Source organism: Phascolarctos cinereus, unplaced genomic scaffold (genome assembly GCF_003287225.1).
Source record: "Phascolarctos cinereus isolate Bilbo 61053 unplaced genomic scaffold, phaCin_HiC Scaffold_3;HRSCAF=262, whole genome shotgun sequence".
NCBI lineage: Eukaryota > Metazoa > Chordata > Mammalia > Diprotodontia > Phascolarctidae > Phascolarctos > Phascolarctos cinereus.
This window is the reverse complement of record NW_027555736.1, coordinates 52,351,539-52,373,915: the sequence shown is the minus strand read 5'-3', so window position 1 is coordinate 52,373,915 and position 22,377 is coordinate 52,351,539. Positions and strand designations below refer to the sequence as shown.

At 44.1% G+C, this 22,377-nt stretch overlaps 2 protein-coding genes across 11 annotated transcripts in view; both read left to right on the top strand.

Annotated features, from left to right (window-relative positions):
- The window catches only part of USP54 (ubiquitin specific peptidase 54), a 122,748-nt gene extending 112,515 nt beyond the window's left edge, over positions 1–10,233 (top strand). For 6 of the 8 annotated variants that reach the window (XM_078150844.1, XM_021006070.2, XM_021006077.2 and 3 more), the window contains 4 exons: positions 3,058–3,176; positions 3,386–3,523; positions 7,423–7,609; positions 8,762–10,233. In XM_078150844.1, coding sequence (XP_078006970.1) covers positions 3,058–3,176; positions 3,386–3,523; positions 7,423–7,609; positions 8,762–9,324 — 1,007 coding nt within the window. In that variant the 3' untranslated portion in view covers positions 9,325–10,233. Of the gene's footprint in view, positions 1–1,138; positions 1,175–3,057; positions 3,177–3,385; positions 3,524–7,422; positions 7,610–8,761 lie in introns of those variants that run through there. The other 2 variants (XM_021006076.2, XM_021006078.2) reach the window with 2 other exon arrangements.
- Positions 10,234–16,448: 6,215 nt separating this feature from the next.
- Positions 16,449–22,377, top strand: part of PPP3CB (protein phosphatase 3 catalytic subunit beta) — a 44,934-nt gene continuing 39,005 nt past the window's right edge. The window contains exon 1 of one of the 3 annotated variants that reach the window (XM_021006082.2): positions 16,449–16,635. In XM_021006082.2, coding sequence (XP_020861741.1) covers positions 16,566–16,635 — 70 coding nt within the window. In that variant the 5' untranslated portion in view covers positions 16,449–16,565. The remainder of the gene's footprint in view (positions 16,636–22,377) is intronic. The other 2 variants (XM_021006083.2, XM_021006084.2) reach the window with 2 other exon arrangements.

Here is a 22,377-nt window from a genome sequence, read left to right as displayed (position 1 = left end):
AGTCTGGAATGGGGAACAGGGAGTAGGATTGTTAAGAAGTATCCTTGACCCTCTAGCCAGTGACTTCTGCCCCCCCCAAAATTAGAGGCCATTCAAGTTTACACCCTTCATTATCCTGTACTTGGGAACTAGGGAACATACTGAAGAGTGATGTGATGTACGGAGGATTGACCAGAAGTATTCCATTGTCAGATTTATCCTCTGGCTCTGTCCTTTTATTATGGTTGCTCTAGTAAGCCAAGTCTCCAGCATGACATTTCCAGACCCTTACAAAGAGCCATTAAATTTTCAATCTGCCCTGCTCCCTTCATACATAATTAGGTTTAAAGTTAATATGAGCCTCTCTAAAGAAAATCTCTGGTTGATTCCTAAAAATCAAAAGCTTATTGGCCTTTGGGGTGAGGGGTGGTGTGTGCCTCTCTCTGACTCACATCTCACATACACACATACGTGTACGTAGGTATGAGATAGATAGATAGATAGATAGATAGATAGATAATAATGATGTCTGTAGCTTGGGGTCATATCACAGGTGTTTGACTTGTTCATGCAGATAGGAGGCATGAAATAGACCTTTGTAGTACAAAACTGGATCAATTTAAAATTGAAAAACATAAAATTGATTTTCAATTTTAAATGAATTTTGTTTTCAGAATTGCTGAAAGAGTAGTTAGCTGGGAATCAAGACACCTAAGCTCTAGTCTCTGCTTTGCTGTAAATTAGTATGACCTTGAATAACACATAAAAGACAAATGAATATCTGTAAAGTAAAAGATCTCTAAAGTCCCTTTCATCTCTTAAGATGCTGTGATTTTTATTAATTTTTCTCTCTCAAGCATGTAGTTCCTATAGTAGTGCAGGCTGATCTACTGCAATTACCCAGCATACCAGTTTTATTATATTTTATTTTTTTCAATGAACAAAAATAATTTTTTCCATCCCCACCATTGAAAAATAAAAGAAAAACAAAATCCTTATAACAGATATGCAGAAGTCAAGCAAAACAATATGTTGGCCACACCCCCAAAATATATCTCATTCTGCACTGAGTCAGTTAACTCTCTAGGAGGAGGTGAGTAACATGCAAATGTTCCCAAGTTTCACTGAAACTATTCCTTTCATTTTTTTTTTTTTGCAGTTGGGGTTAAGTGACTTGCGCAGCGTCACACAGCTAGTAAGTGTCAAGTGTTTGGTCTGAGGCCAGATTTGAACTCAGGTCCTCCTGACTTCAGGTCCAGTGCTGTATCCACTGCGACACCTAGCTGCCCCTCCTTTCATCCTTTCTTATGGTACAACAGCATTCCATTATATAATTTGTTCATCCATTCCTCAGTTGGGAATACTTAATGAGCTTCCAGTTCTTGGGTTTTACCAAGAATTGCTATAAACATTTTTGTATGGATGAATCCTTTTCTTCTTTGATCTCTTTGGAGTATAGCTCAAGTAATGGTATCACTGGATTGAAGGGTGTGAATTTATTGAGTTTTTGAACATAGTTCCAAATTCCAACATGCCACTTCAGCCAGTGAAGTATTATGTACCTACTCTGTTAAGGCTTGCTTCTGACACTTGTTGGCTGGGTGACTGTGCTAAGTCATTTAACCTCCAGTCATCCCCCTGCAGCTCTCTCTGATTATAAGTCACAGCAAGTTGCTGATCTACCTCCTTGGAGAGAGCTTCCTTAACACAGTTTTGAACTAAAAGAAAAAATTCTTTGCATTGTGCTAATAAAATGCAAATCAAGAATTGAATCAAAACCTGAAATTAGCTGTACCAAGTCCCAGACTGAGCTTAATTTCTTTATTCAATGGCAGATTGAACTGAAATTTCTCTTGTTATGTGGGTTTTTAAAAACCATACTGAAATATAACTGAACCTATATATTTTCTAAAATTATTGAATCAGACCACCTCACCATGGTATGCAGGTAGCCCTGGGTTCTTGAAGGTTGTATACTAACAAAACACAAGCTCTGGCGAGTTGGAGGAATCTAGGAAGCCTTTTTGTATGGTTTTGGTAACAGACTTAACTCGTCTGTGGCCCAAGGACCACCTGAACCAGACTGGGACACTGGGCTCACGAGGTTGGCCCAGGAGGATGAAGGACTGAAAGAGCACGTACCAGGTTCTCCTTTGGCAGGTGGGCGGGCTGTCTGGGTTAGCAGAAGGAGTCCCCATTCTGGCCGACTCACCAATCCTTGAAATATTCACGCGTCAAAATCTCCTCTCACCTGAATCAGTTTTTCCTTTGAATAGTACCTGGTAGGATTTGAATGTATGAGTGCTGAAGAGACAAGGAATAAAGTAAGCAGGTGGCACGGATGAGCCTGGGAAAGGATTTCCGTAGGGAGGGCTGACCAGTGACAGTCAGGCAACGGGCGAGCATCATCCCCAGGGTGTTCCTGGTTCTCTCATCTGGCATGTCTTATCACAAAGCGTTTACTAAGTGCTCAAGTACAGTGCTCATGTTTTCAGAACTATTCAGGAAGCATTAAAATTGACTTCATTCATCAAGCATTTATTAAGCACTCACTATGTACCAGGTAGAGTGCTTGATGTTGGGAGAGATGCTGATTGAGGCACAAAATACTGCTGGAGAGCAAGCTTGATGACTAGGGCCCACTGCTCAACAGGAGAGATAACACCCACCCACCACGGTGGGCAGATGCAGGGTCTCCAGGGAAGAGGCCAGGTTTCTTTTGCCACCACAGATTCTCCACAGAGCCACCATGTCAGATAAATTTCACAAGTGAATGTTACAAACATACACTTGTGCCTAAAGGCACTGACAGAAGCTGGGCATACTTCCAAAAATCAGATGAGATGATGAGGCTGTTGGTGAAGGCTCTATGTGGGAGAATGTGCAGCTGTCCAGAGATTTTTACACAAGGCCCTTTGGCTTAGGGTGGGGACCCTTGCTACTTGCAGAAAGGTATCCATATTCTTAGCCCTCTTCCTGCTTCCACTTCCCCTGTATTATCAGTCAGGATTGCTGGGCTCAAAATTCAGGCCCTCCAGGAAGGGAGTGTTCCATTTATGTCTACATTTCCTTTCCCAGGCTCCCCGAACATTGTAGGGAGGAGACTACACTCGGCCCCTGGCTTTGATCTGTCACAGATGCCAGCAATAGAAATGGAACACAGTCTCCTTGGGGCAAGCATGGTACCCGCCTCTCAGGTAATAATCTTGGTGGCAAGGACAGTGGGCATAGATTGATTGGGAAGAAGTTGGCTGAGGTTTTTAGGGTGTCAGGGGTAGGGGAGGTTCGGCATGGAGGTAACAGATAAGGAGAGATTAACAGAAAAAGACTGAATGCCTGAATGAGTTTCTTGGGGTACGTGTGAGATTGGGGTGTGTCAGATATCTATCCATGACTCTCTCTGAAGGCTGCATCTTGCCGAGGCTTGCTGAAGGAGGATGAAGGAGAACTATACACTGCAGAGAATTTCCGACGCATTTCTTGCAGTCTCAGTGGCACTGTTGTCTCGGGCAGGGAGGAACCCCCCATCTCTTCTCACAGTTTTGTAAGTCAAATGAAGGCCTAGCTTATCCAGAATACAAAGAAGTGCTCTGGAGGAAGTTCAGGGAGTAGGATAAACAAAAACTGACTCTTGTATTCTGTGGGAAGTGTTCATTGGACTTCTGATCTGTATGAAGGTGAGTAGGCAGTGCCCACTACCTCATTTGACTTCTGTCGGTTATCACTCTTGACAGCTGTGCATTCAGGAAGAACCCGACAGGGAGAGGTGTTCCTTGCCTAGAATAGTTTGATCATTTTCTTCTGGAGGAATTTGCTTTAGAACCTTTAGAATGAAGGATACAAGAATGGCTTGAATTTGAGGGAGGCAGGAACTGGCAAACCACTCCAATATCTTTGCCAAGAAAACCCCATGGGCAAGTCCCAGCAAAAAAAAGGGGTTGCCGGGGTTCCCTTCCACAGAACCTCACCTTTTGGCCAAAGGAAGAAGGAGAGGAAATGAAGACAGGGTAACTGTCACTGATTCAAGTTGCATTTGATTTCCAGCTGAAGTCACCTTTACTAGGAGAAATTTCATTCACTTCCTCAAATTTATTGTATGCCTACTGTGTACAAGGCACAAGTATCAAGGATCCAGTGAGAACACAATATTCCCTGCCCTCTAGGAGCTCACACTCTTTCTACTGGAATCCAACATTTAAACAGATTAAATAATTAAAATATAATTTGAGAAAAGAGAGAGCACTCACAGCAGTTAATGGAAAAAGCTTCCTGTAGGAGATGATGCCTGAGGAGCTGAGCCTCAGAAGAAGCCACGGCTCCATGGTGGTGAAGGTGGGAAGAGAAGCCGTCCCAGGCTTGGAGACAGCCAGAGCCATGGCACTGATATAGAGATGACAGGACCATGCAGTGGAGCTAGACTGGGGAGGACTTCATGCTGCTGGAGGAGGATGTACAAGCTTCCCCGAGGCTTCCATAGAACATTCACAGCCGGAGCTCTGGTGGGCCAGGAATGGGCGAACCCCAGCTAGCTGTGATTCCAGACTTCTCAGGGAGTATCTAAAGGCAGCTTGAGGACACCCATATGCTGGGCCAGAGCAGTAGACATTTAACCACAGCTACGTTCAGTATCCATGACATTCAATATTAGTCCACTTAGAAGCTCCATGGGGTCCTGCTTCATTGGTCTGTGGTGGCAAGAAACCTTCTTATTCACCAGTTCCTAAGCCTCTCTGAGGACCTTCCCATTTTCATCACAAGGGGATTAACGATTATTTTTTCTAACATTCACTCAAATATACTACTGTAAGCTCAAGTTAAATATGGAGACTGGAGTTCTCCTAGTAGTGTTAGCTTCCCAGAATCCCTCTGGACTCCTTGGTCTTGTCAGACCTGGCTGATATTTGGTACAGAGGTTTGGTTCCTCTGTCTTCAAGGAATAATTGCTCATGGGGGTGAGATTTTTTTTTTCCCATTCAATTCTGTAAACATTTATTAAGCTCTTCTTGGTGCCAGGCACTGTGTAAGCCCTGGGGATACACATAAGAAAAAGGGGCAGGCCCTGCCCTGGAGTAGCTTATAATCTAGTAGGAACAGGAGAGGCTCACATCAAGCTTAAGATTCTTTTTTTGGTGAGGCAGTTGGGGTTAAGTGACTTGCCCAGAGTCACACAGCTAGTGAGTGCTATGTGTCTGAGGCTGGATTTGAACTCGGGTCTTCCTGACTCCAGGGCTCTATCCACGGTGCCACCTCGCTGCTCCTGAGCTTAAGATTCTTTTTTTTTTTTTTTAAATTCAACTTGGTTTATTTTTATCAATCTGTTCAGTGCCTGGCTCACAGTCTTTTTTCCTCAGGTCCTGCTTTCACATTAGAGGACTTCAGCATACATACTGATTCTCCCTCAAACCCCCTGACCCTACAATTCCTCAACTTGCTTGTTTCCCATGATCTACTCCTCTACCCCCACTTCAGCCACACACAGATGATTACACCCTTTAGCTTGCCATCACCCACAAATGTACCACTTCCATGTTTGTGAACTCTTCTCTCCCTGAAACAAAGTATTACTACATGGGGGTGAGATTTAACCCAGGGGTTAACAACCCCGTCCTTCCCAACCTTAACCCCAGGTCCCACCACACCCTTGAGAAGGAGTTAGGGCTGGGGAATGGGTGAGAAATGTTTTTGGTGGGGAGAGGAGGCTGATTTGGGGACTTTAGCCAGAAAATGGATAAAGCAGGTCATTTGCATTGCTGAGTACCTAGCAGGACTGATGGGGGAGGCCAGTGGAATGTCTCATTGTTAAGATAAGAAGATGGACCAGGCTCCTTGGTCCATAGAACTACTTGTTATCCCTCCTTCCGGTGTCCTCATTGAAGGGGACTTGACTGTCTGCCCCAGGCTCTTTACCTTTCAGAATGGAGTTTTAGAAGCTAGACCCGTTGAGATAAGGATACACATCCTGGAGCCTTCTTGGGGCATTGTCATCCTCCCATCTTAGAGCCATTCATCTCCCTTCACCAGACAAAACCAATCAGTTGCGAACTCTTCTCATTTGTAATAACTTCGTAACTGGGCTTCCTGCTTCTCTTCCCTTTGCAATCTCTCCATCAAGTAGCTGCCTAAGTAATCTTCCTAAGACATTGATAGGTTCAGATCACTGTGCACAAAAACCTTCAGTGGCTGCACATTGTTTATGAAATAATTCAAAAGTATCCACTCTGGAATTCATTGTTCTCCAAAATCTGGTTCAAATCCGCCCACTGGGGCTTATCTCATGCAGCTTTCCTTCATCCAACAATTAAACATTTAAGCACCTGCCCAGATACTGTGTTAGGTGATAGCAGATATAGATAAAAAGGATAAAACATACTCCACAATTATAGAACTCATAGTCTAGCATCATCATTACCATTGGAAAAAAAAACCAAAACCTTTGTTAAATTCTCCTCTGCACCTGGCACTCTTCTGGACAGCATACAAAACTGAAAAAAGGCCCTTCCTTCCAGGAATGTTCATTCAATTCAGAGAGAACAAAGATGGGAAAAAATTCAGTGAATGTCCACCTCCCTGGCTAAAGATGTTGAAACAGCTGCACAAATACCGATTTGGAGCACTGACATTATAAACACGTCCGTGTGAAGTACCTTGTTTGAGGAAAAATGGATGAGCAGCAGAGGAGCTCTGTGCCAGGCTCTGTGCTGCGCATTAAGGATACAAATACATGTATTTTTACATCCGGCCAAACTGGGTTCCTTTCCATAACTTGTGTTCATCCTTCCCACTCCTGTCTCTGTGATGCCTGAAAGGGCGTGGGCTTCCTCCCTCCCTCTCCCCACAGACAGATGCAGCTGCCTTCATGACACCCTCACTGAGCCACCCTCTTGCCACATCTCCCTTCACACCTCGTCTAGATGTCTCCTTTGTGGGTGTCTTCCTCTGATGGGATTGTAGAATCTACAGCTGAGAGAGTTGCTGCAAGAGGCCTCTGTGCAGGGACAGACTCGGGCTTCTCCTCGAGATCCACTGGTCTCTCTCCCTTGCTACAGATGGCAGCTGTTAACTATCTGGCCCATGGTCACAAGGAGAATTCTTGGATCTAGCTCTTTGTGAGTTTGTCCTGGCCCTCCTGCATATTGAGGTTGTCAGCTCCAGGAGAGGAATATGTGCATCTGTGATTCTGTCCTGAAGGCCTGGTATGCAGTAGGCCCTCAACTACCAAAGTGAGTTAAAGAGCAGACCTGAAGCTTGGTGTCTAGGGTATAGTGAGCAGGCCCACAGGGGTAACTAGCCAGTCTGGAGACCCTTCAAGAATTCTTCCTGCTTCAGTTTCCTCTCTCTATTCCTAGTCCCTTACTTGCCCTTAGCGTGTTTTCCCAATCACACCCTGCTGTGTTAATCCTTATTTCTATGTTTTTTTTCTTTTTTGTCTCATTTCATTATAAGGAAACTTCAAACATGAGGAAAAAGCCTTTGGAAACCAGGCACTGCTGTTCCAGCTCCTCCTCCCTCTCTGTCATCCATGACCCTCCTGTGTTCCTCCCCCATCCCCAGATCCTTCCTCCCCAGCCACAGCTCCTGCCCCCTGATGTCCTGATGCCCACCATGGCAGGGGAGCCCCATAGACCCCCAGGTAACTCTTGGGTCCCAGAGCCTGTGCAAGGAACAGCTCATTCTGCTGGGGGCCTTTCTGGAATCATGAGGTGGGAATAGAATTTGGGCTATGGACTCCTTTTTGAGATTAAGTATCAAAGTTAGAATTGTGATCAGATCATTTCTGGGCTAGAGGAAAGAACAAGGGATAGGACTGTGTGAAGGGCAGCAAGCACAAAAGAAATTTGAGTTTCTCAGAGCTTCTTTTTCTCTCTACCCTGGTCAGGATTTAACTAACATGAAAGAAGGTTAGATGACACCAGAGTTCGAGCTGAAAATACTAACTTTGCCAACAGCTTTGTCCACAGGGATTACAACTACTTTAAATTACGCTTCCTCTCTGTGGGCAAGTGGCCCCCTCTGGGGTCCCTGACCTAGCCTCTGGGATAGGGGTCTAAACCCCTCCCTTAGGCCCCCCACTGGCTCAGATGAGCTCCTCTGATTATGGCGGGTCACACTTCTGGATTACCAAAAAGGGTTCATGATTAGTCTGCAGGGGTCAGACCCCAGTTTGAACTGTCTAAGCACAGCTAATCAATTAAAAACCAAGGGATTCTGAAACACTTGTACCATTAAGTGTGGACCTTCTGTGGGCAACTCTAGCCTCCAATCCTTAGACTCACTCCCTACTGTTTTCTCAGCAAGATTCTCGAATTACTCTACTTCCCTGGGCTCTGTCTCCAGCCTCAGGGCCTCTGCACGCCCTGAGGCCCTGTGGTATATAGATTGAAGAGGTACGTGGAGAGAGAAGCCTGACACAAGGGTGTCACTGGTGTTTGACCAGTGGAAATTGGGGCTTTTTGGACAGGAACACACATTAACCCAAGTGCTCAGTTGTCTCCACCTAGCAAGGAGGAATCAGCATGTACTGAGTGCTTCCTGAGTACAGAGCCCATCTCATTAAATGAAATGGAGGAAGAAAAAGGCACTCTTATTATCTTCAAGGTGTCTAGAGTCTAGGTGGCTAACAAAATAGGTATACCACATGGGATAAAGACACAGAAACCGTCATGGGAAATGACATGAGGATGAGGGAGGATAAGGTTTAGGGATGGTCATGTGGGAAGGAAGAAATAGATTGGGCCTACATGGGAGGTACTTAGTCATTGTGATTTTTTTAAAATTTCTTCAGGAACTTCAAGGAGTGTCCAACAGCTTCTGGTTATGTGTGACAGGGGTGAAGCTTCCCGAGGGGCCAAATACACAGGGGGGACCCTGAACTACAAGAGCCTCCCATGCCCTTCAAGAGCTGATTCCTCCTGGAGCCCATTGCCAGAGACCAACCAGCATTCTGAGACCAGAGCCTCAGCCACTTCAGGGCTCTGGCCACAGCTGAGCAACACTGCCACACTGCCAGACAGAAGCCAGGGACTCAAGGGTCCACATGCCCAGTCGTGGGGGAGACTCTTTCATTCACACTCACACTCTCCCATTGCCTGCCATCCATCATCATTGCCCAGCACCCTTTCTGTGCCCCTAGAGATATCAAAGAGTTCCAGCCTTCTTTCTAGTACCTCCCGGGGCTCTGGACCCAGAAGAGTGGATATACCCCCTGATGAAGATTGGAGGAAGAACACTTACTCCTCTCCACCTGGACATAGAAGAACAGGAGGAAATGGGCCTCTTTTTACCACCTCAGATGTCCATCGAAGGGGGCTGACCTGGGCTGCAGCCCCACAGCACAGTGGGTGGTGAAGGGCTCTTCTTTACTCTTCTTGGCTTATTCTTTTCTCTCACATTAATGTGCCATGTCAGAGCTGGTGCCCAATACTGCTGTCACTGCTGTGCCAGGATCTTTTCAGTATAGAACCTCTGTGTCCTCAGTGGTTCTGGAATCTCAAGAGACACTTGGCTGATGGAATCCCAGCTTAAATTCTCCTTGAAAAAAATGGGCAGCTGCTTTAGGATGGGGTGCTGCCAAAGGGAAATTTTGACTTAATTGTAGCCTCAGAGCCACTCAGAATTTTAAAGGTCAACCCATGAAATATCATTGATCAGCATCTCAAGGTCATCTACCTGATTTTGTCCCCAAATCTTCTTGTCCTTATCCCTTGCTGCAGTACCATTCTTTGCCCCCCCCCCAACTTTGGTTAGGGTTTCTCTTTGGTTCTATGGACCTCTTCTCTTCCCTTGTAGACCTCCCTTCCCTCTCTGTTCTCTTCCTTCCCTACAACCCTGTCACCCACCTCACTAATTCCTTTCTCACCTCTACCCAAGACACCCCCCCCAATTCCTCTAGACACATATGGTTGTATAGTTTCTATCCTTGTCTTGTGTCTGACCAAGTCCAGAAGGGGGCTTAGCTGGTCAAGGAACCTAGCCTCTGAGACTCCCCTCCCACCCATATATGTGCATACCCACTCACCCACACTTCTCACAGTGGAGAATGTGGGTGGAGCTGCCAGCACATAGACTTATATCCTTGCTTTCCTACAGACACACTAACTGAGTCAAGCACACTAACCCTGCTTCCAAGCAGCATATCCATTACTGCCACTCACTCACTTGCCATTGTAAACACTCAGAATAAGTTGAAGTATTTTAGGGCCAAACATAACTGTTTTTTGTAAAGTATTTTTGAATAAATCTGAGAGTTCTATTTACCATCTTGGCTGCCTATCCTTTTCACTACCAAATTTTCATTTTTTTTTTCCAGGGGGATCCTGGGCAATCAAAAGCTCCCACTTACCACGAGGCTGGTGCTACCAATGGCAGACAGCCTATCTGGTGGAGAGGTGGGGTGAAGAGAATTCACCTGTGAAGGGAGGTTGGAAATAAGAGGAGTGTGAGGGGCATGGAAAAGTTCAAGGAATCGAAGAATCTCAGAGTTTGAAGGGACCACAGTGGTCATCTAGTCCAATTCATAACAAAGAATTCCCTCTCAGACATAGATGACCCAAGGTCATCCACTTTGGGGATGACACTCCCTAAATCGACACACTTCTCCTGAGGCACTTCTGGAGAGCTCCAGTTGGTAGGAAACTTTTCCTTGTCTCAATCCTCAGTTGGCGTCTTGGCAATATTCACCCATTACTCTTATTTATACCCACCAGGATCAAGCAGAAAAGAATCTAACTTCTAAGTGACAGCCCTTCAAATGTTTGAAGATTGCTATGGGGTCTGTCCTGTGCATTCTTTCTCTAAACATCGCTAGTTCCTTCAAGCCATCTTCATACAGCATGAACTTAAGTCCTCGGCCATTGTCCTTTCCCTCTTCCCAATGTCCCATCCGAAAATGTGCCCCAAACTGATCATAATATTCTGACCAAGTCAGAGCAGGACAGGATTCTTGCTTATTCCAGGATGTTATACCTCTCTTAATGCCACTTAAAATTGCATTTGCTTTCTTGTCTGCTATATCATATTAATGTTTTGAGTTTGCAGATCTTTTTCAAACTACTGTCTAGCCATGTCTCCACAATCTTATACTCACTAAGTTCATTTTTTGAACTTTGATAGTGTTTCATCTCATGTGACCTGGCCCTTTGTTCTAGCCTATAAAGAACTTTTTGAATCCTGTTAGCCAGGGTGTTCAATTTCCCTCCCAACTTTGTGTCATCTGCAGATTAGATGTGTGCCATCTATACCTTAGTCCAAGTCATTGATGATAATGTTAACAACAGAACCAAGCCAAGATTCCTGAGAAGCTCCATTTAGACCTCCTTCCTAGTTTCAAATTCAGCTAATTATACTATCCTGTAGTTTACACCTCTCCATCTTTTCCATAAAAATTGCATGAAAGACTAAGTACATGATTTGTTAAAATTTGGGTTATCTCTATAGCACAGTCCTGACATATATTTGATGAAACCATGCTGTCTCTGTGAGCACTGATTCATTTCCTAACTACTCACTGTCATTTCAAAATATGTTCAAAATTTTTTCCCAAGAATCAGTATTAAATCCATTGCTTCTAGCTTTTATATTTCATTCTTTTCTCTTCCTTGAAAATCAGAACATTTACCTTCTGCAATCCTATGGCACTTTTCCCATTTCTGATCTTATAAAAATCACATGTAAGTATCACAAAGATGTAGTTATATGAGCCAGGTGACTTGAACTCATCAGGGCTGCTCTTTTACTCTCTTAAGTGTAAACTCTCAAGTTTATCTTGGATATCAACTCCCTTTTAGTTGTAGTTTGTTTTTCCCGTTCAAAGATCATCTATCTCCTTGGCAGAGGAGCCAAGGGAAAAAAAAAAAAGCTCTGTAGTAGGTTATTGCCTCATATAACCCACCCTGCTCTCCCCCCAGCAGAAGATGTAACCTTTATGTGGTGCTCTTTTCCCCATAATTTCTTTAAAAAAAACAAACAAACTAACACACCCTTTTTGTTGTCCTTAGTTGTCAGGGCTAAGTGCCACTCAGTCTGATCGGGTCCTGATACTTTTCTTATAGCAGATATGTCATTTATCCTCTGTTCTATTTCTTTTGTCCATGAACCAATTAATCAACAATTAGCACCAACTGTGTGCCAGGCCCTGTGCTAGGTCCTGCATATACAAATACAAAGAATGAAACAATCATTGCAGTCTACCTTTGGTTGTTGAGTTCTCTGTATACTCACATCGGTCTCTTTAGATAGCTCCCTTTTGTCTTCCTCACTAGAACTGTTTCCCCTTGTGTCTTCAGAATTTCATTCTTGAGAGTTTCCCATCATCTGGGATGGCTTATCACCACCATATAAAAAAAGTCAAGTATTATTGTTTCTGTTGTCAGCAGGACCTAGTCTGAGACAAGTACTGACACAGAGCTATTTAGAATATTAAAATCTGCTCAGTTGTTTTTTTAGTCTCGTCCAATCTTCATGACCCCATTTGGTGTTTTCTTGGCAAAGAGGCTGGAGTAGTTTGCCATTTCCTTCTCTAATTCATTTTACAGATGAGGAAACAGGCAGAGTTAAGTGACTTGTCTAGGGTCACATAGCTAGTAAGTGTCTGAGGCCAAACTTGAACTCAGAAAGATGAATTTTCCTGACTCCAAGCCAAGCACTCTAAGGTTACAACAATGTCAATGGAAAGAACAGTAGATTAATTGAAAATGAATTCTGTCCAGCACATTCAGTTTGAGACGTCTAACCGGCATTTGTAAATGCCAGACTAGAGGGTGGGAGAAAGGATAGGGTTGGAGAAGTAGATCTGAGAATCATCTCCATAGAGATGATCATGGGAGTTGATGAGATTAAGCAAAAAAGTATAGAGAGAGAAGAAAAGAGGGCCCATGACAGAGCCTTGGAGGACCTCCATGTTTAACACGTGTGATACAAAGGATCAGACAGGTAAGAGGAGAACCAGGAGACAGCAGGGTCACAAAAAACATAGAAGAGAAGAGAAGACGAAAAAGAGAGTGACCCACAGCGTCAGAGGCTTCTGAGTGCTCTAGGAGGATGAGGACCGAGAAAAGGCTATTGAGACTTAACAATTAAGAGATCATTGGTAACTTGAGAGAGGTGAACTTTGGTTGAATGAGAAGGCAAGATCCACCTTAAGAGAGGGTGAGGCACACTTCTCAAGGTTAACCACAAAAGGAGGAGAGACAAAGGATGATGGTAGATTGAGTGAGGGTTTTTTCTGGATGAGGGAGACAAATGTTGGTATGTTTATGGGAAGTACTGCCCAAAGACCTAAGGAAAGCAGTCAGAAGAGAGAAAGATGAAGCCTGGGACAGGAAGAAGTCCTCACACACCCATCAATCAAGTAACAACCTCTAAATTTTTTCATGAACTCTTCTTGAACTAGATTCTACCCCACCACCCATATAACCCTCTTATGCCAGCTGCAGCTAAAGGCACTGACCATTTTGCTCAATAAATGGCACTGGTTTGGAGTCATAGGTTCAAGTCCCAGTTCCACTTCTTACTGGAGGAGAACCTGTTTTGTCATCTGTAAAATAGGGATAATACTTGTACTAGCTACTTTACAGGGCCATTGTAAGGAAAGCCTTTTCCAAATATTAAAGCACAAAATATTCCAACTCTACGCTGTCCTCTTATCTCATGTCCCTTGTTCTTTTGTCCTGCTGAAGATTTTGCCCTGTCAAACCCCAGCCTTGGATTACTCCTACCATCCACTCCCTTCATCACACTTTTTGTTGTTCTTTAGTCATTTTTCAGTCGTGTCCAACTCCTCATGACCCCTTTTAGGGCTTTCTGGGCAAAGATCCTGGAGTGCTTTGCCATTTCCTTCTCCAGCTCATTTGACAGATGAGGAAACTGAGGCCAACCCACGTTAAGTGCCTTGCCTCAGGTTACATAGCTAGTAGATGTTTGAGGCCAGATTTGAACTCAGGAAGATGAGTCTTCCTGACTCCAGGTCCAGCACTTTGCCACCTAGCTGCCCACTTACCTGCTACTAGGAGAAGTGTGGCAGAAAAAAATCTGACAAATTTGTGGTCAAAAGATCTGAGTTTGAATTCCAGTTCTGGTAATTACTACTGTGCCACCTTGGAATCCACTTTACTTTTCCCCTTTTTGAGTTTTGTAAAATGGTGACAATACCTGTAGTACCTACCTCAAAGGGTTGTGGAGAGAACTCTACAAAAAGTCCTTTGCAAAAAACATAATTAAAAGTTCTATTTTTCAGAATTACTACTTGGGATTTATCATCACAAGCAGCTATTGACCCATTTTTCATGTGAAAATGTATGCTTTTGCCCAGTATTGAGTATAGATGAAGTATCTACTATGAATTTACTATGTGCTGTTGGAATCCCATGAATTGATTCTGAAATCTTTTCTTCACTCTTTTCAAAGGGCTCCTTAAATGCTATGACACAAAAAGGAAGACCCTATGGAGCTCACTGACATCACTATGGTGGGGTCAAGGTATCATGTGTCCAACTGTGGCTGATCAGAAGGCTCTAACACAGGTCAGGCACATATAGTCCATATGAACACTTGGGGTGGAGATGTCTCTAAATTCGCACATCTCACGTTTGTTTTGAGCTACTGCAATTCTGTTCTGCTCACAGAGTACACAGCACCTTCTTTGATGCAGGCACACCATGTTAGGCAGTTCTGTGCCAGTGTCTCCCATAACTCGCCTTGCATGAGTTCTCCATAAAATAGTCTTTTAGGTAAATGTACCTTTCGCATTCAAACAACACGACCAGCCCATCATAGTTGTACTCTCTGCAGCAGAGTTTGAATGGTTGGCAGTTCAACTCAAGAAAGGACCTCAGTGCCCAGTACTTTATCCTGCCAGGTGATCATCAGAATCTTCCTAAGATAATTTAAATGGAAGTGATTTAGTTTCCTGGCCTGGCACTGATAGACTGTCCAGGTCTCATAAACACACAACAATGATCAGCACAATGACTCAGTAGACATTCTGATTGGTAGGCAGTCTAATACATCTTTTCTCCCATATTTTCCTTTGGAGCCTCTCAAATACTGATGTAGCTCTGACAAGGCATTTGTCAGCCTCATCATCTACTTCCCTGGAAAGCATACTGCCACATTATGTGAATTTATCCATAGCCATTCAAAATTTTTTCATTTGCTATATGTAACTGATGGTACCATGTATGGATGGTGTAATGCTGGATATTGAAGAACCTCTTGTTTTCTGGGTGCTAATCCTGAGATCAAAATTAGCACAAGCAGCCGAGAGTTGATCTGTTGCACCTCAGCCTCAGAGGCTGCATTGAGTGCACAATCATCTTCAAACAAAAAGTGGAACACCAACTCTCCCGTCACTTTAGTCCTGGCTTGAAGCCTTTTCAGGCTAAATAATTTACTATCAGCACGATAGCCAACCTTGATGCCATTTTTGTCTTCATTGAAGGCACCTGTCAACAGCCGATGAAAACATCATGCTAAAAAGCAAGGGAAAAGGAGCACAGCCCTGCTTCACTGCTGATGGTGACTGAGAAAGCTTTAGAGTATCTTCCATTATCCAGAATCCATACAAGCATACGTGGAAGGTAAATGTCAGAGGGAACCCAGTAGCAACTGGGACCTCTCTCCTCCAGTCTGAGTAGCTGAAACACTTTCCTAGAGCCTGACTCATCCTTGCAGTTAGGGTTACCAACATAAGCAAGCAAACAAACAATAATAACAAAAAGCAGAGGAACTAAGGTTAAAGATCTGCACTTGGAATCTGGGACTCAATTCACAGACACTTGCTAGCTGCATACCTCTCTTCACTTTGTCTGCTACTTTCCTCAACTGTAAAATAGGGATCACTAGCCCTTCCCTCCCAGGATTGTCCTGAGGATTATAGGCTACCTTGGAAAAGCACTTTGCATACGTCCAAGGTGCTAGCGATTGTTGGCTGTTACAGCCTGGACTCTGATAGTTCAGTTCTTTACTATTGGAAATCCCTTTATAGAAATTTTCATTTGGTTTTTTTCAAAAGAACCTTTGTAGGTCGAATAAACTAGTTATCTCCTAAATTGTTTTCGTCTGCTCACCACGTGTCAGCCTTTGTAAATTAGTAAATCGCCGAAGATACAGAAAAAAGAAAAAGGCCAAAGGGAGTCCCTGCCCTCAACAAGCTTACAGTCTAACAACTATACACCCACGAGCTACGGCCAGGGTAAGTTGGCAAAAAATCCGCAGAAGCAAGGCACGGAGCCCTAGGGAGCCAGAGAGCCGCGCAGGGGTTCCAGCTTTAACGCGGTTCTCCTTCCGCACTCTCCAGCCCTCCGAGCCTTCGGGAGGCTCCGCTGCCTGCAGGAACTTTATCCCGACCCCTCACCTCGGGCCTGGCCTGGTTTTTTCTCTTTTCCCCTGCGGTCGGTAATTTTGCTCCGGTCCCTCGAACGCGCCCGTCCCCCGCCCACGCCCGCGCGGTGCACGCCGGTCGGTCCCAGCCGCGCTGGGAGGAGAGAGGCTCCGCCATGTTCCCCGGCGGCGCTGCCGCTCGGCCTTGCTAGCCGCCGCCCCCGCCCCCGACCCCGCCCGGCCCCCCAGCTGAGCAGAGCCCCGGGCCGAGCATGGCCGCCCCGGAGCCGGCGCGGACGCCGCCGCCGCCGCCCCCGCCCGGGGCAGACCGCGTAGTCAAAGGTGAGAGGCTGAGGAAGCGCCGGGAGCCGGGCCAAGGAGGAGGAAGGAGGTGTCTGGCCGCCTCCGGGGTGTGAGCGGGTCCGGAAGGGCGGGTAACTGACTGCCGCGGGAGGGGGTGGTCGGCTCGAAGCCGGAGGCCCTGGCGCCCCCAAGGCAGGCCCCGGGCCTGGCTGCAGCGCCCCCCCCCTCGCCCCGGCCCTCGGTGCGGCCTGTCCGGCCCAGCGTGGGGTAGAACGGGAGCCGAGGGGGGTCACGCGGGGTCCTGGAGGAGCCGGGCTACCGGGGTGTGAGCGCGGCCGGGGCCTAGCGGGGGGCAGCAGGAACGGGAGCTAGAGCCGAGGGGAAGCTGTCAGCTCTGTCAGTCGAACCTCCCTTGGTGAGGGGCCAAAGGGGGTCCCCAGGGCTCGGTCAGCAAAGGCCCTGAGCTGGAAAAGTTATCCCGCTGCCCTGTGGGGTGGAGGTGGGGGTGATTTTTTTTTTTTTACCATGTATGTTTCTAAACCCCTATGGGAATGTCAACTTCAAAGCTGCTGTGTGTGGTGGTGGTGGTGGTGGTGGTGGTGGTGGAGGTGGGGAAATGGGATAATTTCCCTGCCTTCATTTGTGGTGCAGCCACGCCAGTGAACTACAAGCGTCTTAAAATTGTCCACATTGATTTGATTACTTTGTTTCTCTTTCTTTTGAAAGGTAGATAACACAATATGCCATTTTCTTCTGTGTAAAATGCTGAGTGTTTGACCAGGCCGGAGTTTCAAATATGAACAAATGTTGTCTACCTAAAGTCCTTAGTTAAAAAAAAAAATCCCTTTGTGCAGTTGGATTTCACAACCCCAAATTTGGGGTCTCAATACCTGTTTCCAAGTGTAACTCTGAGGGGCATAATGCCTGTGTTTATGTAGAGTATGTCAGAGGGTAACATTATGTCTAGTTTAGCCAGAGCATCCACCTGATTTGGTGAGCGATGCCAGGAGGGGTCCTCCAAGCCCAGGCATCAAAGGGTGGAAAAGTTAGAAGGAGCTATTGAAGGCCTTTATGGAGTTGGTAACCCTAAGATTCTGAAGAAGAAGGCTTTCACCTGCAGGAAAACAGAGCCCTGACCCAGATAGAATCTTTTAAGGCCCGTTTAGACTCAAATACTACTGTCTTTTCTGACTGAGCTAGTGATTTTGGTTCATTTCTGCAATACCACTAGGAAGAAGCATACAGCTCTAGGGTTTTACAAGGTGAGGCTTTTTGTGAGCTACTGCTTAATTTTCTTTCTGCCTGCTCACTGTAGTCCCTAGGCACGCTGACAGGGATATTAGATTAGGGTAGTTATATTCCTGCAGCCTGGATTTGTGCTTTCCTTTGGTTTGTGAACCCACCCATCCTTTGTATGTATGGTGATGCTTTCTTTTTTCTGCTTATATCATGGAAGTCAGACTCATTAAGATTTATTAGTGTAGCTGAGATAGTTCGTTTTCTAGTTTGTGCTCTTTCTCCTGACATTGAGATGATTTTAAAATGTGATTGACACGGAGCAGAGGACATTTGGATTAAGAACGTAGGAAACGAATATTACTTCTGCAAGAAATTTCATTGTTTGCCCAATGAATACTGGATCTTAGTTGCTCGTCTGTGTCCCTTCTGTGATCATAGTATGTGGAGCCTTTTCTATGACAACTGTCATTTTTTCATGGTACCTCTCAAACATCTAGTGTTCCTAGCTTAATGTTCAGGAGTGGTACTAGTTAACACTCTTTTGTTCTGCTTATTGAACATATTGAACACCCTAACTTTACCACAGTTCACTGAGAACTTCAGCCATATAGATAGGTTCAGAAAAGCTTTAAGATTTTTCATCTTCAGGTTTTCATTATATTCTTATTATGTCCATCATGATGTATTTGATGGTAGGGAGCAGCAAAGCTAATTTTACTTAAATTTCACTTACATTCCTACTTTCCATTTATAACCATATTTCTTTTAGAATTAGGATATGTGCTGTTTTTGACAACTGGAGAAAATAGTATCAAACTAACTGGAACCTCTTCTTATCCTTTTTCTAACTTGCCATGTCATCTAACTCAGGAACATCTTTTTAAAATATTTTTTTTCTATTTTATATATACAGTTTTAAAATGCACACCATATCTTTTCAGCATTCCTGTGAGTTTTTTGTTTGTTTTTACAAATTCTGATTTTAGACCTAATGTCATGGACATTTGAGAATGGAATATCACATTGTGATTAATGTAGTTACTGAGAAATCATTGAAGAATAGTTAATCTAATTATCCTCACTGATGGAGTTACTGTGTTGATTAGTATTATAGAATGTTGGTCTCTTTATCAGTAGGGATTATTTCATTCTTTGTATTTGTATTTCTAGTGCCTATCACACAGTGCTTGACACACAGAAGGCATCTGATAAATACTTGTTGCTTAAATGTTTATTTTCAGAATCAGGAGTACTGTGTTTGGTTGTGCAGGTTTTGAAAGATAGCATTCTCTGTATGTTAGCACTAGATGTGCAAGAAAAATATTTGACATGGAAGTATAAAAGCATGGGATTGTACTGTGAAACAGGTATAACTGAAAAGAATGTCACCTGTGTAATTTGTGGTTATTTCACGAAGCTGATTGTGGATTATTCCCCCTGACCTTTCTGTCCCTGGCTAATTAAAGCAGATGCTGCACTGATCCCATTAAGGAAAGCTTAAGCTATTTGCTAAGATCAAATTCAGCTTTCTATAGAAAACTAATGTAGACTGATTGAGTGAGAGTATATACCTTCTGAAACAGTTCTGTTAAATAATTGTCTCTTCCTATCCTCAAGAAACAGGAAAGAACAACCTGGAAAAACTAAAATTAGACCAGTTCTTTATAGTGAGTGATGTGCGTACCTGTGTAGGGGCCTTGAGTGCATTTCTGCTTTACAACCTGCCGTACCACTGTTGATTGGTTGTTTCAAACAGAAGACATTATATTTATCTCTTTATTCCCCTGTGTCCTTGTGCCCCCCCCAAAAAAAACCACTAGGAAAATGTTGAGTTTTATCCTGATTACCTACTATTTCTTCTGTTCACTCTCTGCTTCATAGGCAGGGACACACAGATTCATGAAGTTGAAACGTGTCCTTGCTAGAGGTTGTTTAGTCCATTCTGTCATTCAGTAGGATTTCCCCCTCATCTGGAGGCTCTTAGCTAGGGTATCTGGAAGCTCGGGTTTGAGTCCCAGCACTGTCTTTACTCCCTCCATAATCTAAGGCAAGCCTCTTAACCTGTCTGTCAGTTTTCTCATCTATAAAATAGGAGGGAGAATAAAGGAGTAGGAGTACTTCACAGAGTTGTGAATATAAATTATTCCGTGGTATCTCTATCAATTACTTATAGTTATTTAAGTTCTTTAACCTGGTTCAGTGACTAAACTGGAAGTAAATGGTGATGGAACTTCTATATCTTTTATCCCAATCTTATGAGCAATAAACTGACATCATAACCTCATTTCATTTTCTTTCTTTTTTTCTGCTTAGGCAGTTGGGGTTAAGTGACTTGCCCAAGGTCACACAGCTAGTAAGTGTCAAGTGTCTGAGACCAGATTTGAACTCAGGTCCTCCTGACTCCAAGTCCAGAGCTCTGTCCACTTCAAGGCCTGGCTGCCGCCATTTCATTTTCTACTTGCCATGATGATGGCCCAAATTTTATTTTCTCTGTATTTTCTGAATTAGGACTATTTATCTCTTGTGTCCAGTCCGTGCTGATTTGGCCCACTACAAATTTATGTTATTTAGTTTCTACTGGGCCTTCACTGCAGCAAAACAAGTATCCAGTTCCTCCTTGATTGATTCACTGTTCCACTTGACTCCAGCAAATTGCTTCCACTATCATCCCAGCTCTCTCTTATCTTCAGCCTCTCCCTATCTACTGGCTCCTTCTCTTCTGCTTACAGATACAACCTCATCTCCCCTCCATCCTTAAAAAAAACCTGCACTTGTTCCAACCATCCTCACTGTCTGTTAGTCCATATCTCTCCCCTCTTTCATGGCTAAACTCTTTGAGAAAGCCAACCACAGCTGGGGTTTCCACTTCCTCTCATTCTTCTAAACCCTCTGCAGTCTGGCTTCTGACCTCATCATTCAACTGAAACTGCCTTCTCCAAAGTTACCAGTGATCTCTCATTGGCCAAGTCTAATGACTTTTCCTCATTCCTAATCCTCCTTGACCTACAGCATTTGACATGTTTACTTTTCTTCTTCTAGATATTCCTTCCTCTCTGTGTTTTTTGTGACACTTGTCTCTGAATCCTCCTCCTGTCTTAACTTCTCCCCAGTCTCCTTTACTGATTCTTTAGTTATTTCATGCCCCCTAACTGTGAATATCGGCCCATAGGCCCCTTATCTTTTCACTCTGTATTATCTCATCAGCTTCAGTGGTTTGAGCAATTATCTCTATGCTCATGATCCCTACATGTAGGCATCTGTTTTTCTCTCTCACTATCCATATGTCCTGCCCTATCCTCTCTGCTGCACTACAATCACACATATCCAACTACTTCTTAGACATTTCGAACTGAATGTCCCATAGGTATCTCAAACTCAACAAGTCCAAAAATAGATCTCAACTTTCCTTTTGAAAGGAACTCAACTCCCTCCTTTTGAACTTTAGTATGGCTAAGCAGAGCACCACCATGCTCCCAGTTACCCAGGACTATAGCCTTGATGTCATCCTTGACTCCTCACTCTCACCCCATATATCTAGTCTGTTGCCAAATCTCCCCCCCCACCTTCACAGCATCTCCCATATATCCCCTCTCACCACTCAGAGCCACAATCCTAGTTTAAGGCCTTATCACCTCTTTTCCTGTTTCCTCCAGATCAAACATAAATTTCTCTATTTGGCATTTAAACCTCTTCATAACCTGGCCCCTCTTTGTGCCTTGCTCCCTGCCATGAGCTCTGCATACTCTACAACTCTGCTTAAATCCTATTTTCACCAGGGAGGAAAGGATACCTTTCCTAGTCTCCCTAGTTTCTAAAAAAATACCTCCACGCCCTTGCAGATCACCTTTATGAGTCTTTTATATAGCTTGTATGTACCTCAATGTTTATGTTGTCTCCTTGCTTAGAATGCTTCTCAAGAGCAGGGACGGTGGGTTTTGGGGGGCCTTTCTGTCTCCATTGCTTAGAACAGCGCCTGGCATAACAGATGCTTGTTGACTGACTTTGACTGCAAGTATGCATTGTTTTTTAAAACTTATTTGCATATGAAGGATCCTGCAATTCTTTTGGCTTCTGTAGCAGGCTGCATTTTTTATAATGTTGAAGTCACTTAACAGGCTTCTCCCATGCTCTTAGCTTTACTAAGATTGTTTGTTTTCATATGGGCTGACAGGTGCCTAGGCTCACGTCGCTAAAGTTAGTTACACTGCTTCATTTAAGCCCATCTTTCTGAATCAGTTTTGAGTGTTAATTTTTATTTCAAAATACATTTTTGATACTGATTTTTTAAAATCTGAGGTAAACAAACCTTAGAAAGAATTTTCTTTCTCCTATCCCCATTGAAGTATTAACCCAATTAAAATAAGTCCTAAGTACCATGTGTTTCAGACGAAGTAAAGCATCAGAGAATGTGTGTGAAAAATAAAGAGGGAAAGAACTCTTTGGTGAAGATGCCAAGAAGAAATCATAGTTGTTACGTAGAGAGGAAAGATCTTCAGGTTCTACATCTATTGACTGAATTGGCCAGAGCTTTAAGGAGGAGTC